The following is a 17768-nucleotide window of genomic DNA, read 5'->3' on the forward strand; positions in this document are numbered from 1 at the left end:
TATTTTTGGATTTCGGCTTTAAAAAATAGGTTCTATGGAAAGATATAACAATCTGATATGTAGTTCTAGCTTTGTCATGTCAGCTAAAGAGCATCAAATTGTTAAAGATGCTGGGGGCGCTTCTCAATTTGAAGAGACGTAAAAATCAGCCCACCCCTATTTGGTAATGAAAGGCCTGGAATTGTTTGATTGGCACCTCAGATTAGCCAATGAGAGGTTGACCACACCGTTCACGTCCAGCCAATGAGAGGTCGATCTCTCGGCTCGGAGCCAATAGTAAATAGTCAGTACTTTGCACTACAACTTTTTAGTTGACCGAGAGCCTGGAAACAACTTCGGAAGGTATTTTTAATTTTCACGCGGAACCCTGGAAGTCATGTTTGCAACTTCCAGAAACATCCAGGATGCTGTGAAGTCCGTTCTTGCAGTTTTGTGGATAATATTTAACATATTTTTAGTCTATGTTTCCGGCCAGGAGGGTAAGAAGCATTTATTTATCGAGCTGTTTTGACAGGACAGAGAATACGATGCCAGAATTTACTGTTTAGTTCTAACTAGCTAACTGCTGCTAACCTAACATCTGGTCGGGAGTGACAAAAACAGATAAATGAATTGTTTACTTTAACTTTATGGCGTGTTTGAGCACGCAGTTGACATTTTTTATTAAGGTTAAACTACCGGTGGACTGTTGTCACCGCGGTTCGCTGTCAGAATCCTTCAAATGACTAAACGGTATTTCAGGAGCTGCATTCACCGTCAGGTTTATTATCTGTATTGTGCAAATGTTACTTGTAATTTTTCTTGTTAATCCATCATATGTATTTCTCTATTGATTAGTGGGTCCAAATCGCTCACTTTTGTATAAAAATACCGTATTTCTTATGTTGAAATAGGTGTAAAGTTGGAGCTGGTGATGTCATGGTGCCATTCTTGACATACTCCTTTCTTGTTCATGTTTACCTACTGCTCCCAGCTATCAGTCTTTCCCACAGGTTGTTTTGTTGAAACAGCAGCCGTGTTCCAGTTCAGTATGAATCACAGGGACCATACATTAACACGGGCAAACAAATTATTTAACTGGCCTCAGAATTACACTTACTCATATTGGAGATCTTTATTGTTTTTGTCTGTGTCAGGAGCTGGAGCTTTCTCATGTCTGTTGATGATTACAATCATTTAAACCTGGTTGGAATCATGCTGCTCTTACTGGCACAAATACAAAGAGCTCACCAAGGGTTCATGTAAATGAGGGGAAAACATTTCACCCTTACTGGTAATATTATACTGTATTTCATGTGCTATAGTGAAGCAGAGGCATGTACCGCGTTCTAGTTGTTAATGTTAACCTGTAGAGCAAAGACAGTATCAAATAGAATATAATGTAGCTGGATTGCTTCTAGTTGTCATTCTTTTGTCTAGTCATATATTTTGAGTTCAGCTTTGAGTAATGTACTTACATTTTGTAATCTGGATTAAAAAAGGGTGAACATACAGTACCAGTCAAAAGGTTTGGCGATACCTTCTCATTTAATGGTTTTCTTTATTTTCATGAGTATTCACAGTGTGAATCTTCACCGAACCTAGCTTTGCTTTGATTACTGCTTTGCACACTCCTGGCGTTCTCTCGGTGACCTTTGGGAAGTCATTTTTGTAGGAGTTCCCAGAGGTGTTCAACACTTGTTAAACCTTTTTCCTTCACCCTGAAATCCATCTCAACACAAACCTTCACGATTGGTTTCAGGTCCAGCGATTGTAGAGGTCAGGTCATGTGGCGTAGCACTCTATCACGTTCCTTCTTGGTAAAATAGCCTTTATACAGCCTGTAGGTGTGTTTGGGGTCATTGACCTGTTGTAAAAGAAATGATGGTCCAACTCAACACAAACTGGATGGGATGCCATGTTGTTGCAGGGTGCTGTGGTAGCCACGCTTTTTCTAGCAAAGCATCCCCACATCATCACACCTCCATACATGCCGAGACCATCAGTCACCTTTTCTGTGTCTCACAAAGACACTAGAGGTGAAACTAAAGAGCTCAACTTTGGACTCATCAGACCAAAGCATGGATTTCCGCTGGTCTAATGTCCATTCGTTGTGTTTCTTGGCCCAGATAAATCTTTTCTGCCTTTGCTCTTTCTTAGTAGTGGTTTCTTAGCAGGTATTTGACCATGAAGGCCTGATTCGCTCAGTCTCTTCTGAACAGTTGATTTGGAGACGTGTCCGCTACGGGATCTCTGTGTGGCATTCATCTAGGCTCTAATCTGAGGTGCTGTTAATTTGTGATTTTGGAGCCTGGTGACTTGGATGAACTTCTCCCCATTGGTTTTCCATTCTTGGGGCAGCCCTAATGTGAGCCAGTTTAAATCTTGATGGCTTTTGCGAGTGCACTTGGGGATACATTCAATGTTTTTGCAAATCTCTGGACTGACTGACCTTCAGTTCTTAAAGCAATGATGCAGTTTGTCTTTAGTTACCTGATTGGTTCATGCTTTAATATACTGTAGATTCTTATATTTGTCAAATAGGGCTGCCGACTGTGAAACAAACTTTCTGCACAATATAACTGAAGGGCCCAGCCCTATTAAGAAGGCAAGAAAATCCACAAATTAAACATGACAAGGCTCTTCTGTGAAGTAGAAACCATTTCAGACTACCTCATGAAGCTCACAGAGAGAAGGCCAAGGGTTACCGGTGTTGTCGTCAAAGCGCAGGGTGGTTGCTTTAAGGAAACTAAAATATGAAACACATTAAGTTCCTTCACAATATTTTATCTTCTACATAATTCCATATTTCTTGCTTCATAGTTTGGGTGTCGTCAGTATGTGTCTACAATGTAGAAAGAGAACACTGAAGTTGTGTCTAAACTTTTGACTGGGGGTGTACATCTTATGCTGTCTGAAATTAAAAACAGCCAGGACACAGACTGTCTGTGAAAGGGTTCAGTGAGCAGGAGAAGATTACCGGCCTCCCAGAACCTCCTCAGTATGTCGGCCTCCATGTCTTCTTCCTACAGGAAGGTGACAGGTCCACGCTCTATTGCCCAATCTTAAAATATTTTACTGTGGCATTTCCTCTGTGTGTGTGTGTGTGTGTGTGTGTGTGTGTGTGTGTGTGTGTGTGTGTGTGTGTGTGTGTGTGTGTGTGTGTGTGTGTGTGTGTGTGTGTGTGTGTGTGTGTGTGTGTGTGTGTGTGTGTGTGTGTGTGTGTGTGTGTGTGTGTGTGTGTGTGTGTGTGTGTGTGTGTGTGTGTGTGTGTGTGTGTGTGTGTGTGTGTGTGTGTTTTGTGGAGGGTCACCCCCATGTTTCCCCTCAAGCAAAGCTCCAGAAGCCTTTTATGGAAGACCGGAAAGATGTGTCGGCTCAAATGGACCCTGGCGTGTCTTTTAAAATTTTGACCATTCTTGGAACACGTCAACACTTGATGTTGGGTTGTTTGGTCTGTGCCTGCCTCCCCCACAGCACTTATCTCACAAGATATTAGAGAGCTAAATATTTGTGGTTTTAGTTACACTCACCAAATGTCAGAGGTTCTTATGAATCAACGTAAAAACATTTATACAGAAGGTTATCCACAAACATAAAATTGAAATTAATGTTATCGCCTTTTCTTCCAGGAGCACCATATCTTTGGAGTCCTAAAAAAAAATACAATTTGCAATTAATTTTACAAGAACATCCTTTTTGCTACATCCATTGTAGAGGTCATAGTCTGTGGAACTTGGTTTAGCCTCTGCAAGTTGGTGGTTGTCATGTCATAATTTTGATCAGATGAGCACAGACATGCCCTCAACTGTCATGCATGTTCAGAAGAGATTTATTACTCCATTATTTACTGAACTCCAATATGTTCTCTGGATTAAAGAGAATTAATGAAGAACTGTCTGCAGTGTGATGATTGAGCTTCACATCTCCTCTGTCTACAAATTAATGTTAATTATACAGTAGAGTGATATCCTTCTGCTGTGTAAAAATAGATATATCTGGTAATCAGAGGTGAAGGAAACACACCAATCTTCTACTGAAGCGAAAGTAGTCCTACAAATCCAACAGTACAAGCAAATTTGTCTGAAAATATACCAGTTACCAAAGTAAAAGCACACATTCTGCAGCATTCCTCATTGCTGGATCATGTCATTACAGTCATGTTACAACTAGTAACGGTGAAGCTGGGATTGATCTCTTCGTGCACTGAGTAGACGTTATGTTTTCTTTCTGGAAAATAAAAATTTGTAATCAAAACTATTGTATCATAATTTATTTTTTCCTCTGAATCCGTACAGTAACTGGTAACATTAGCTGGTCTTTCTTCAGGTAACGGCTGTGGACACACAGTGCTGTCCACAGAGTCTGGAACACTGGCCTCCCAGAACTACCCGGGCACCTACCCCAGTGACACCTGGTGTAAGTGGAGTCTCCGGGTGCCACAGGGGCAGCTGCTCAGACTGCTGTTTGGGGATTTTGACATTGAGAGCAGTCCAGGCTGCAGGAATGGCTCTCTTGTTATCACAGACAAGAATGGAGAACTTATTCTGGGTAAGCTTGTTGACTGCTCACGTTTTATGTTTTTCAGTCCATGACAGGTCGGTACAGATGTTTTGTAGCCTCCTCTGTCGACTCCTTTTTCATACCTGTTCATTTACTTTTTATGTACCATGTCAGCCCTGATGTTGTCCCAACCTTGATTGGAGAATACATAGAATGCCATTCCACTGACATGTTGACGGAGGAGTCAGACCTGATCTTGCAATAGACACAAGCACATCTTCAGACCAGGTGTATCAAGTTGCGTCTCGAGGGCACACACACCAAAATCTGGCTTAAGACATTCATGAGATAAAAATGTTCTGTCAGGCTGCCTGTTGTGGTTATCACTGCTATTCCACACAACTTGAGATACTTTTATGTGTCTGCTCGGGAAGTGTTCTTACATGTAGGTTTTCCATGTGACGCGTTATATGTCTCTCTCTCCAAAACAGAACAGGATATAATAAAAGGCTCAGACTGACATAAATCATTGTTACAAGTGCTGACAAAGGAACTAACAGTATTCCTTAAGTCAGAATGTAATTTTCAGTTTTAGCATCTCTGTTTGTGTACTTATTACAAATGTTGTTTTGGATTGTTGTGCACAGGTCCAGTGTGTGGAAAACTTGCTGCAATGCAGAATAATGTGACGTTTAACAGCAACGAACTGACCATAACTTTCCAGTCAGGTCCACACCGCTCTGGACGAGGGTTTTTACTCTCCTATGCCACAGACCAGTATCCAGGTACAACAAATGTTACTTGTGAATCCTATATGTGTTTATGTGGTTAAAATGTATGACTGATGTTGTCTGTGTGGTCACAGCTGAAGAAATGGCTTCCATTAATTTTAAGTTTAGACTGATGTGACGTTAATACAGTGTCTGTGAATATTTGTCCGTGTGTGTGTGTGTGTGTTCGTGTGTGTGTGTTCGTGTGTGTGTGTGTGTGTGTGTGTGTGCGCGCGCGTCCATGAGACCTTATTGCCATTCAAAATCCATTGCAATGTTTGGTTGTGTTTATTTAACAAGCTGAATATGTTAGGCTTCAGACCAAACTTTTAGGCTTTGATTTGTTATGGTTGGATTTCTTTTTCACTCCCCTCCTCTTCATTGGCTGATCAAAGGCCTTGAAGGTGACTGCCATCATATCTTCTCCAATCCAGAGTTGTTAATCAGTAGTTATTAATCTCAAGTATTTTAGGAGCATGTAACATATACTCATCACTACATTTATTTAGCTGCTGAAATTCAAAGAAGTTTCAGGATAATACAGATTAAATTACAAAATGATATATAAAGGTCAGGGTTCTTCCTATTTATCGTTTTTTGAAAAGTCATAAATTTCTTGAGTCATATTGGTCATCTATATTTGGAAATAGTTTCCGTTTCTCTAAATGAAGTCATCATGTCACAGTTTCCTGTTTTTTAGCTGAGTTGTTTATGAAATCCAACTGCGTCTGAAGCTAAGCCCATGGCCGGATATACAAACCACTGTCTGTTAGCAGTGATCACACAGTCACTGTACTTGTGTGCTGTGGCAAACAGTAACAAAGGGCTTAGTCACATGAACACTGATGACTGCTCATCTCCTAATATAGCACAATTAGACCATGTCTCGAATAGAACCTGTTTGTGTGTGTTTGAGCGAATGGAGGGGAAAATTAGGTAACCCAGAGATACCAAGTCCCTCAAGGTACAATTCAAGTCCACCAACATTATATTAGAAAGAAACAAATTCTCTGGAGTGTTAATTTTAATGTCCGTTTTGCTGTTACAGATCTCATTTCTTGTTTACAACGAGGATCTCATTTTAGCTCGCAGCAGTTGAGGTAATTGGTTGACCTCAACTTTTCCCATAACAGAATGTGTTTCAGTAGAAGAGTGAATGTTTTTCACATGTTGTTCTGCTGTTCTTCAGTGTGTACTGCCCTGCTGGATGTCAAAATGTCACAGGAGATGTTTGGGGAAGCTCTGAACAAGGTTACAGAGATGTAAGTATTCGTTTCACAAAGCTGCCTGTCACTTTTTTCTGATATGGGCACAATCATGAATTTTCTTGACATGTTTTCTCTGTGGTAGACCTCAGTCTTGTGCAAGTCTGCAGTCCATGCTGGAGCTGCATCTGATAGCCTGGGAGGTCGAGTCACTGTGACCCGTGGGAGAAGTCTCACTCTCTATGAATCCACCTTTGCCAATGGAATCCTTTCAAAAACGTTCGTCCGCTGATCCTTTTAATTTCCAAGAGGCTGTTGTTGAGCTTGAGATAAATATAAGCTATATTTAATTTTGTTTAGAGGTTGATGCACTTAATCACTGAGCTGTCTGCTTTTGACAGGGGATCATTATCAGACAAAAAGCTGCTCTTCACTAAAGGTATGACTGAGCAAGACTCAACTTCTATCTCTGTTGATTTCTTTGAGGGTTAAACCCGTGATTTGTTTTTTAGGTTGTCTGGTTTACTACATGTAAAACATGGACATGGAGTATTGTATTTATCAAAATACAAACGTGATGTATATGTATTATTGTTTTAGATGGGATTCGTCACTGTGAACAGTTAAGTCTTGTGAAAATTAGTAAAGAATGTAATTTGCTTTGTATAACAGAAAATATGTAAGATAATATAATTAAAATATGTAAGATAATATAATTACAATATTTTTAAGATAATATAATTAGCCACATTCATTTGTTCTTTAAGATGTCACTCTATGGCCCGTGTGTCAAACTCAAGGCCCAGGGGCCAAATGTGGCCCGCCACATCATTTTATGTGGCTCGCGAAACCATAATTGGTGCTTTGATCAAAAACTACATTTCCCACGATGCAGTAACTCAGCCCATTTTAACATTGACAAAAAAGTTATACAGGTAAAAGGATTTATAAAAGGATTATAACAAAGTAAAAAGCAACCTGTAAATTTTGTAAATTAAATAAGTAATAAATTTAGTTACTTAACATTAAGGAGCACTTACAATTATTTTATATTACATTGAGTTACATTTAGTTACATTTATAAGTTACATCTGGCCTTTGAGGACAGATATTATGCTGACATGGCCCTCGGTGAAAATGAATTTGCCGCCCCTGCCCTATGCCATGCAGCCAGGCCTTACAGCCGTAAAACATAGATAATTGAGATAAATACAGACAAATATTATAAAACGTTGTTGGTATACATTAACAACATTTATGATGTATCTAAATTGACACTAATTCATATTTTTGTCTGAAATGTTTGGAACTTCTAATTTTAATGAAAATGGTTATTATTTTCCATCCATCTATTTTCTTTTAGACTTCTCATCTTCAGTTGCTTATCCACCTTGGGGGTCACAGGTCTGCAGGAGCCTATCTAGCAGACCTGTGACCCGCAAGGTCACAGGTCCCGTCTCCCGCTGGCTACGGGTGGGACATGAGGTACACCCCGGAGGCAACTCCAGCATGTCACAGGGATATTGTTATTATTATCCCAGGATGATTATTCATAATCATGTCATAAACAAATATTGTAAATATAAAACTGTCTAAAACACTACATTTGAAAACACAATGCATTTGAATAAAACCCCCTGGACGATTATAAATGCAAAAATATGTTTCTAACAAAAGGATAAATATGTGGAGCAGTTAGCAGGTGGACTTTCTAATTCTTCTTTTACTTTTTTTTGGGTTGTGATTACAAATTGTCTAAAACTGACAGTGATGAGATATTTGATTACTGTAAATCCCAAATTGTCAATAGCTCTGTTTTTTATATGTTCATTTATATTGTTAAATAATGACCAAAAAAACTGAACTATACTAATCTGTACAAAAGCAAGTCATTACACAATGAATGACTGTCAATATCCCATCATCTCCTCTGTTTCCTAAACAGAATGCAACAGTATCCTGAATTTTTCTGGTTTAAATGGGTCATCTGTCTGGGAGAAGAATAATGGAGAGCACACAATGTCCTGGTCATCCGGACACCAGGGCTCTAAGCTCCTACCAGGGATAACAGGCGATAATGATCCAAAACCTTGGATGGAACTGGAGCTGAGTGATAGGAGCACTATAACAGGTAAAGGTGTTCAAATTTGTATCTGGGTGTTTGTTTTGTATGTTTTTTTTAATTGAAGCTGTGTTTTTGTTCTGTTTATTTCCCTCTAGTGTGTTACTATAACAAATGAAACCATTTCCATTGTATCTCACATGGTGGAACATAAGCAATATTTTGTTTTTTTTCCCAGGGATGGTAACAACAGGATCACATGAGGGGTACATCAAATCCTACGTTCTTCTTTTCAGCAGGGACAGAACAAATTGGAAACTTTACAAAGGAGCTCTCAGCAAAGAAAAAAGGGTGTGTAAATATATACTGAACTAGAACGGACTTGACAGACATCAGATCTGAGATGTTTACATCTACAGCATGGGTTGTGTGGTTTATTGTTGATCGTTGAACAGCTGGTGTTGTATGTGAATCAGTAACGCGGTTGCTATGGTCCCCAGGTGTTTTACGCCTACACCGACGGCCACCTGAGGGTTCTCAACAGCTTTTTTCCTCCTGTAGTGACTCGGTTTGTTCGGCTACAGCCTCTGAGCTGGCACGGCCAAGCCTCAGCTGAGGTCCAAGTCCTCGGCTGCCCTGTTTCCAAGAGCTCTACAAGATTGCGCTCATCATCTGGTGAGTATTAAGAAGATAAAAGTCCTTAATTATTTCATAAATCAATTCAGAAAATGTATTCATTGTTAATTCATGTGTCCTCCTGATATAAAGATGTTCCAACAAAATCTCCGTCCATCAACGTTAACATGGTGACACCACACCAGAGCTCTCCGACCCTGACAGATGGTCCAGTGCTGGTGGAGACTAGAATCAGTATGTGCTTTTATTACCTTTTGTTGGGTTCAGCTTTTGAAAGGATGTGTGTATGAAAGCAGAAACACACAATATCAGACTGTCATGTAAAACACTGTTGACATAGCAATAAACTGCATTCCTAGCTAACAAGTGCTCCCACCTTTACCTGTAGGCTCCAGTCAGCCAGTGCTCGTGGCAGTGGGAGTGGTCCTGGCACTGTTAATGTGTGGCAGTGGTTTGTTGGCTGGAGTCTGGTGGAAACGAAGGTATCGTTTTTATATTCTGTTTTGATATGCTTTTCATTTGTTTATTTTTCAAGAACAGTGTACACGCATGAATTGATATTTATTCATAATAGAGATTTACAAAAATGAATGATTCATCCTGATTAACAACTCACAAATCAAATATTTTGGTGATGTGACTAGTTGGTAAGATGACAATTGTGTATTTCTTAAAAAAATATCATTTGAAATGTGTGTGTGTGTGTAATATATACAGTACAGTTGCGTTCAAACTAATAGCAGTCCAACATCACTAGATAAATCACTGTTTTCATTAGCATTTCAACTTCTATACAGCCAATAAGTTTCTACAAGGTTTGGTAAACCAATAGAAAACCAACAGACACAGCAAGAATGACGTGTATGCTGCTGATTCTGTGAATCTGAGTCATTAACCGAGAGAAGTGTGTTAAAAAAAATAGTAGTGCTGAATTTAATTACTGAGGTCATTGATTATGTGAAAAAATAAGTGTTAAACAGGTGGCCCTTAGGATCAAGGCAATTAATGCTGTATATGCTGACTGTGTATTTGTTCTTGAAAAACAGTAAAATCAGTCATTCAATGCATTGTTCAGAAGAAGAGGGTACTTTGATAAACAAGGTAATAAAAGAGGGAAAACCTACAAAGAAATGCAAAAGATGATAGACTCTTCACCTAAAATGATGCCAAATTCTTTAAAACGGCAGCAAAAACCAGAAAAAGAAAAGCAGCTATTCAAATGGATTGGAGAATAAACAAAATCACAAAGGCTCATCCAACAATCAGCTCCAGGAGGATCAGAGAAGCTTTAAGGTTGTCTGTGAGTCTCGTAACAATAAGAAAATGTCTACCAGCAAGAAGCTCCCACAAAGTCCCATTGTTCAAAAAAAGAAATGCTGAAGCGGTTATAATTATCTAAAGAAAACATTGACCGTCCTAAAAAAAAAAATTGCATAATATTTTGTGGACTGATGAAAGTCATATTGTTCTTTGTGGGTCTAAGGGCCACAGGTTGTCCGATCCCCTCAAACAGTGAATTTAAGCCACAGGAAAGACAGTGAATCACGGTGGTGTAAGCATCATTACATGGGGATGTTTCCTGTACTTTAGTGTTGGTCCTATTTATCATATATTTATCATGGATCAGTTTGAGTATATCGGAATACTGGAAGTAGTCATGTTGCTGTACGCTAAAGAGGACATGCCCTTGAAATGGGTGTTTCAGCAATTGTCCTGGACTGCAACACCTTTTGATCGGTGCCAGACGTTAGTCGACTCAATGCACCACAGTTATCAGAAACTATGGTTATGCAACTAAATATTAGTTTATGATTCTCAGGAAATTTTAATTTTCAAGCATTTCAGAGTTTATACAGTATAGTTTTGAGTTTTTAAATGAAGTTTTCAACACTGCTATTTTTTTTAACATATTTCTTCACTTTCTGTAAAATATTACAAATTCAATGACATTATCCGCTTTGCTTTGAAGTAGAATTTGCGGTGTCCCCAATGCTTTTGTGTGCATTAAAATGAAATTTATTTAAACACACTGCTATTATTATGAACACAACTTGTGTGTGTGTGTGTGTGTGTGTGTGTGTGTGTGTGTGTGTGTGTGTGTGTGTGTGTGTGTGTGTGTGTGTGTGTGTGTGTGTGTGTGTAAAATGTACATAATTTTAGTATGTACAACACAAATTCTTCATCTCCTCCCATCAGGAACAAGGATTCACAAATCAAGTACTCCTTACCAGCAAGTAAGCTAAGCTCTCATTGCTTGTTTTTCACTGTTTTTCCATCTTGTGTTTTAAAAGTCTCTGATGGTGTGTTTGTGTCTTCAACAGGTTGTCAGGGTTTCCAAGCAAAGAACTTCTCCTGTCCACAGTCAGAGCTTATCTCCTACCCCCTGGAGAGAAACGTCCATGATGCTCTACCTAACCCTCCTCTGAATGGTGAGAAATCATTGAAATAACTTTCCACCAGAAAGCTGATTTTTTTTAGTGATATTTGCAATCGACTTCCTCTTCTAGCTCCTTTATTTCCCATTCAGAGTTTATCAGTGATCTCATATTGAGAGCTGCCTGCCCTCCTGTGTTTCCTACACCAACAGCTCCTGTATTCAGAGGTCAGTTTGAGGAGCTCATGCCAGGCCTGACAAGCAAATAGCTCTCTCCATGGGCTGTCCATTCTCTGCCCTGCCTCAGCCCATCAACCAGTCACAGTATAAACATTCCTTTCTTTGGTACACGGAGCCTCTCTGAAAGAGACCTTTAATTGTAGCTCAGTAAGGGGCTCTCAGCCAACCCCCACCACCGACACTAGTCCCCATCTCAGCGTTCTCCGTCCCCTCCCTAGAGAAGGGGCTTTTCACTGGGAGGTCCAGTGATCTACAAAACAGACTGTCACAACTAAGACAATGGATGCCCCACTAAAGAGTTTCTAATTAAAAGAGCTCCCGTTGGACTGTTATCACCCCCAAGAGGAATAACTGTGCCAAAACAGGAATCCTAATGAATGAGGTGTGCTGGCATTGTGGAGCTGATGTGAGGTTGTAGTAAAATGTTTAGGTGTGTGACCAATGCTGGCGAATTCAACATCGTCATAGTAGCAGGACGTCTCTTATTTGAAGAACAAGGCCAGAAGATGACTGTTAAACTAGGGAGAAGGAGAGATAAATCAGCTTTTATGGTACCTCTGCAAGCTGGAATGCCGACACACACTGTGACACTACTGGGACCGGTCCAGTTTGGACACACAGCAGAGGTCACAGTGAAGGGGATTCATTTTAGAGCTGTTGTGCAGCGACTTTCTGAAAGAGGTTATTGTTTGCGGCCTCAGTCATGTAGGTGCTCAAAAGGATGAGACTGGTGTAGAAAAGAGAGATTGGAAAAGAAAGCTTTAGATGAACTGACCCTTTACATTTACTGTACCTGTTAATAAAACGGCTGTTATGAAGTTGAACAGATGATGTTGGTTACCATTTTACTGGATCCAAGCTCAGAGTTTACTTACTGAGGTTTTTCGAATCCTTTAACCGTACACCAAAAGTGATCTACAGTTACAGAAATTGTCCTTCATTCCTGGCTAATTTTACATTTATGATGGATGGCGTAACACTTTTTTTTGTCATGAGGAAACTCGCTGTAAATAATAGCGCTTTCATAGGAATACCTTGTTAATGCCTTCACGTATTAAGTGCTACATCAGCTCTTAAAATAGTGTACGTGAACAGTCCCATTGGGTCCCCCAACAAAATATAATTTTATTTTTGTCCATCACAGCCACAAAATTTGTGGCTTTTTTGGTCATACATTTAATACACATCTAAAAACAGTTTCACCAGGCTGTTGCCTGCAATATGAATACTGGACTGAATCTGATCTGTTTTGTATATCTCGGCTAGTAAAGCCTATTGTAAAGTCTTTACTGGTTTTAACTTTCTTTTCCAGACTATGCTGAGCCTGCTGTTACAGCTATTGGACAGAAGATTGGGTCAACATTTCGACCCTCCTCAGATGAAGGATACACTGCCCCCTTCGCTTTCAACCATTATGACACTCCTGGAAACCTGCCAGAGTACGCTGAGCCTCTTCCTCCTGAGCCAGAGTACGCCACCCCATTCAGCGAGCTGCCCTCTGAGTCACACGAACCTCCATCAGCAGCTACTGCTGCTACCAGAACAGCATCCAGCCACACTCAGTACGACTGCCCCTCACACAGGATGCTGTCCAATGGCTACTGCACTCCTTTGCTACATGCTAATGGACCACGACCTGTCAGATCAGTTTACGCTGAGCCCAAGTCTTGTGATTCCTTGATAAAGAAACACACTTATGACGGGCCTTTGTGAACAAAGCAGTTTTATTGGGACTCCGTCAATCTATGACTGTCATGAGGTGAAATGTATGCTTGGAGGACTGGATCTCTTGGGGTGATCTCAAGTGGACACAAAGCTGGACAGTGTTATCCACAGAGTACTGAAGTCCAACGTGTGATGCACGAAGTTGAAAAGCACTTTGGACCACAATGCATATACAGTATGAGGCTGCAACACAACAATCTGAGAGCCATACGGATGCAAATATTTCCTTACAGGAAGTATGTACTTGTACAGCAGAAATATCCTGTGATGTAAATACAGGTTCAGTCGCATCTCAGAGATGCTGTTTTCTGATAAAATGCTGACTTTTACACATACAACAATATATGCTTATTTAATAGTTTCAAAAAAATATAATGTTATCTGGCAAAGTATTGGATTCACAATACATAATTTCAAAATGTTGAAAAAGTACATTTTTAGATTATAAGCACATAAATGACAGGCCGTAACGCGTTGGACGCAATGTTGCTGTTTCACCACTAGGTGGTTCTCTTGAACTTTACAGTCTGCTGGTTGTGATCTAAAAGTGATCCATTTTTTAACAACATAGCAAAATCACAAATATTAGGTTGTAATATGTTTATATTATAATAGTGTAACCCAGAAAGGCACAATAAGCAAAATGATGTGATTATTACACATCACATAACTAAAGAAGTTCAAATAACCAGAAAGGGCATTGCTGCTGTTTATATTGATTATATAGGTAAAATATAAAAGTCGATGTAAATTCAAGATAGAATTTTTTCTTCTATAATAAGGGTCGTTTCGTGGTGTTTGTCATCCACTGTTACAAAAACTTTTTGCAAAATGATTATATATTTAACACTATTGTGGTGTCACATTTAGCAATAAATTTGCTAACATTGTCCTCTGCTGAAAAAGGCACAATAAAACAACTGAATAATGAAAAAGACTTTGGGTCTGGTGTTTGATTGCAGCAACAAGTTCTTGAAGTTTAACTTAAATTGTGTTTGAGCACTGCAGCACCAGTGAATCTGTACAAATCGACTCAAATTACCTCATAAATACAAAACTCAACCAACGTCTACTTGTACGGAACAAGCTGAGTTTTGGATACGCTTGAGGTAAAAGTCTCACTCGCCTTGTTGAAAATTTGTAATTTAATCACTTATTTTTGAGCTGTAGGCTCAAAAATCAATCAATTGTTTTTCAAATTCAAGAAACCGTGAGTACTTAAGTTGTCACAAGATAAAACTTTAGCAATTTGCAGATCTTCCCCTTGTAAGATGTACCATCCACATTAAATCAGTCTACACTGTTATCACAGACGCTCTCACTTGTGGTTAAGTCTTCCCTCTGACCCTCCTCCTCCTCCTCCACCACCTCTCTCCCCCCAGAAGAGTAGTGCATTAGAGTCTGATGCCTGTTCCTGGTTGGAGCATTTTTGAAACACAGGCCACAGTCCTCACATGCATAAGGAAGCACCTCTCTGTTGCTGCCGGGGTTTCCACTGTCTGACTGACATTTATTCTCGTTCCTTCCAGCTAATGCTGGTCCTGGATGACCAGTTGACACTGGAGATCCTCTGGGATGTAGAGCTGTATGTGAGTCTGGGCTTTTGGAATTATCTAGCCCCACTTTGACTGAGTGAAAACTTCGAGGACGTCCAGGCTGATGACTATTCTCTGCTGGTCCTTGAGCTGCACCTCCAGCCCCTTCAACGTGTTCGGGGGCCAATCCGTGGACAGTACGGTAGTGGAAGCGGATTCCGGAGCGATTGGAGAAGCCTTTCCCACAGACGCTGCAGATGAAGGGCCTCTCTCCTGTGTGGATGCGGATATGGATCTTAAGAGCTCCTGACTGGGTAAAACATTTCCCACACTGGATACAGCGGTAGGGCCTCTCCCCTGTGTGTGTCCTCTGATGTGCCCGGACTCCTGCCAGGTGGGGAAATCCCTTTCCACAAAATCCACAGGAATATGGTCTTTCACCTGTGTGAATACGTCTGTGGATCTTTAGAGCACCCGACTGACTGAAACTTTTACCACAGTCAGAGCAGGAGTAGGGACGGGCGCCTGTGTGCACATTGAGGTGGATGCGAAGGTTGCTGTGAGAGTTAAATGTCCTTCCACAGTCTGTGCAGATGAAACCTGCTGGTTTGTGTGCGTGCACAGACTGCTGGTGCTGCAGCAACTGAGATGGTCTGGAAAAAGTGGCAGGGCAGTGCATACAGTGATGCAATGTGTTCACAGATGCCCTTTCTCTCTGTTCTTGTTGCTGAGCATTTGTTTGTCTGTACTGGTGGTGGCGCTCCTGAGCACAGGTAGGAAAGGAGTGCTGGCAACACAAGCAGGAAAAAGCACCAGCCAGCTGTGGAGCATGAGACCGTACGAGTTGAGGACAGGGTATACAAGATGTTAGAGGGCAGTGGTGGTGATGAAAATGATGATGGGCATGGGTGTGGGAAAACGGGGAGACTGTGCCTTCCTGGGGATTCAGAATCTGGGCACAGGTTTGTAGGCTGCGATGGCAACACAAACAAGAAATCATGGACAACTGGGACAAGGAGCTTGTGGACATCCTGGAATGGCGACTGTTCTGGTCTGGGTTCCGAGCCCGTCTTCCTGTCTCCTCCCGCTGGGGTTGATGGGACATCCTGGCCTCTTGCCCTGATGTGTTGTTGGTGCTGCTGCTTGGTTCAGCATCTGACGTGAGCTGCCTGTGGTATGGTGAATTGGAGCGGGGCATTGAAGACAAAGGCTGCTGTGGTTTTAAAATCTCAAATGTGGATGGAGAAGTGGAGTAAGGGCAGCCAGGGCAGGTACAGGAAAAATGTACATCTGGACATAAAAGAAACACACATTTTTATGAGTTCTTTTTTTTTTTTTACAAAAATATATTAGAACCTCTTTTTTAAAAAAGTTCTAACCATCTCTCCTGTCTCTGGACTCTGCCTTCCTGTGCGATGTCCCTGGTTGAATCTCTTGGCTCGCCTCAGGCTTGTCCTGGGTAGATATGGGTTGTTCTAGCAGCTCAAGTGAAGCACCCTTAAACCCCAGAACCTCATTAGCAGCGGCTACACCCCATGCTGCAGTCAGCATGTCTGGCTGATCCTTCCCAGTGTTTCCAGATGTAATCAAGTCACCGATGAGCTGATGCATCTCCATCCAGGAACACTGACTCTGTTTTTAGTTGGAAAAAAAAAATTTCCATAGCATAGTTGGTAAATGCATTTGATGTGCAATTTCAAATGATTAAAAAGGAAAACAGTTTACAACTTACTGTAAAAACATCGGTCCTTCTCAGTATCGTCTGATTTAAAGGGTGTTTACTTACATTTTCGCTACTCTTGTCTTTGTCCATGAAATTAAAGACACTGGTGCTTTCGCCAGATGAACGGCTTTAGCGTTGTAGGAAAGATTCAATATGTCAGACTGACACTCAAAACAATGAACGCCACAACATACATGTTATTTATTGCATTCTTACGTCTCTCCTTTAGCCAATGACCGGACGGTATTCACGTTGACAGTATCGTTTTCTCAGGATGGCGAAGGTAAGAACTACCTAACTCTGCCTTTGGTTGGTTTAGCCTGATATTACTTCCCTAATTCTAACCAGTTAACGGTCTTCTTCACTAAACCAAGCGGAAGTAAAACAACGAAAGCAGTGGATAGTAGCCAATCAGTGTCCGACTAGGGCGGGGCATTCCTCCGCCAGCCCAAGAAAAGAACTTCGTATCCACAAGGCGAATCTTCTTCTTTTCCTTTCGGCTTTTCCCTTCAGGGGTCGCCACAGCGAAACCTCCATGTAGCCCTGTCCTTTGAATCCTCTTCTCTCACACCAACTACCTTCATGTCCTCCCTCATTTCATCCATAAACCTCCTCTTTGGTCTTCCTCTAGGCCTCCTGCCTGGCAGTTCAAAACTCAGCATCCTCCTACCAATACATTCTCTATCTCTCCTCTGGACATGTCCAAACCATCTCAGTCTGGCCTCTGTAATGTTCATCCGGGTACTTTGGTGATGTGACAGGACCTTTAATACTAGATGCAAGAATTGAGATGCACAGAATTCCTACACGACATGACGAACAAAACGCCTTGAAACTTAATATTTTTTATTTTAGCTAGACCGTCATTCTTAGTTATTTGTGATTATTTGCAGTTTTTTCTATTTTTATAATTATTATTATTATTATTAATAATAATAATAATAATAATAATAATAATATTGCATGTAGTCCTGTATTAAAGTCGATGTGGCGGTTTCAAATTTTTCACTGGAATT

The 17768-nt window shown here is 40.6% G+C and overlaps 2 protein-coding genes across 5 annotated transcripts; one reads left to right on the forward strand and one right to left on the reverse strand.

The window, feature by feature from the left end:
* Positions 1-315: 315 nt before the first annotated feature.
* si:dkey-34d22.1 (discoidin, CUB and LCCL domain-containing protein 1) lies at positions 316-14421 on the forward strand. 2 transcript variants are annotated; one of them, XR_011037042.1, is made up of 16 exons: positions 316-479; positions 4309-4530; positions 5130-5267; positions 6301-6352; positions 6442-6514; positions 6603-6736; positions 6859-6896; positions 8403-8588; positions 8758-8870; positions 9020-9194; positions 9288-9389; positions 9544-9637; positions 11352-11389; positions 11477-11584; positions 11663-11757; positions 13082-13218. XR_011037042.1 is itself a non-coding variant. In XM_068323285.1 (15 exons), the coding sequence occupies exons 1-15, from the start codon at positions 377-379 to the stop codon at positions 13480-13482; spliced, it is 1977 nt and encodes a 658-aa protein (XP_068179386.1). In that variant the 5' UTR covers positions 316-376; the 3' UTR covers positions 13483-14421. The 2 variants fall into 2 exon arrangements, 1 of the variants encoding a protein (XP_068179386.1); XM_068323285.1 differs by lacking the exon at positions 11663-11757 and having other exon boundaries at positions 13082-14421.
* Positions 14422-14737: 316 nt separating this feature from the next.
* Positions 14738-17522, reverse strand: si:ch211-79k12.2 (uncharacterized protein LOC568844 homolog). Of its 3 annotated transcripts, XM_068323288.1 has the most exons (4): positions 16969-17522; positions 16816-16879; positions 16409-16661; positions 14738-16319 (listed from the first exon to the last, which is right to left on the reverse strand). In XM_068323288.1, exons 2-4 carry the CDS (start codon positions 16840-16842, stop codon positions 14785-14787), a joined length of 1815 nt encoding a protein of 604 aa, XP_068179389.1. In that variant the 5' UTR covers positions 16843-16879; positions 16969-17522; the 3' UTR covers positions 14738-14784. The 3 variants fall into 3 exon arrangements, with proteins under 3 accessions (XP_068179389.1, XP_068179388.1, XP_068179387.1); XM_068323287.1 differs by having other exon boundaries at positions 16816-17522; XM_068323286.1 differs by having other exon boundaries at positions 16762-17522.
* Between the last annotated feature and the right edge of the window lie 246 nt (positions 17523-17768).

Source organism: Antennarius striatus, chromosome 9 (assembly GCF_040054535.1).
Source record: "Antennarius striatus isolate MH-2024 chromosome 9, ASM4005453v1, whole genome shotgun sequence".
Lineage (NCBI taxonomy): Eukaryota > Metazoa > Chordata > Actinopteri > Lophiiformes > Antennariidae > Antennarius > Antennarius striatus.

What these genes read in the sequence shown, in the direction of transcription:
- si:ch211-79k12.2 (XM_068323286.1), bottom strand. Translation starts at nt 16,842, where the DNA reads ATGGACAAAGACAAGAGTAGCGAAAATGTAAGTAAACACCCTTTAAAT. An exon ending in GAAGGACCGATGTTTTTACA is followed by an intron (nt 16,662 to 16,761) that starts GTAAGTTGTAAA and finishes AACTAAAAACAG; the next exon opens with AGTCAGTGTTCCTGGATGGA. An exon ending in GTCCAGAGACAGGAGAGATG is followed by an intron (nt 16,320 to 16,408) that starts GTTAGAACTTTT and finishes TTTTATGTCCAG; the next exon opens with ATGTACATTTTTCCTGTACC.
- si:dkey-34d22.1 (XM_068323285.1), top strand. Translation starts at nt 377, where the DNA reads ATGTTTGCAACTTCCAGAAACATCCAGGATGCTGTGAAGTCCGTTCTT. An exon ending in CTATGTTTCCGGCCAGGAGG is followed by an intron (nt 480 to 4,308) that starts GTAAGAAGCATT and finishes GTCTTTCTTCAG; the next exon opens with GTAACGGCTGTGGACACACA. An exon ending in AAAGCTGCTCTTCACTAAAG is followed by an intron (nt 6,897 to 8,402) that starts GTATGACTGAGC and finishes TTTCCTAAACAG; the next exon opens with AATGCAACAGTATCCTGAAT.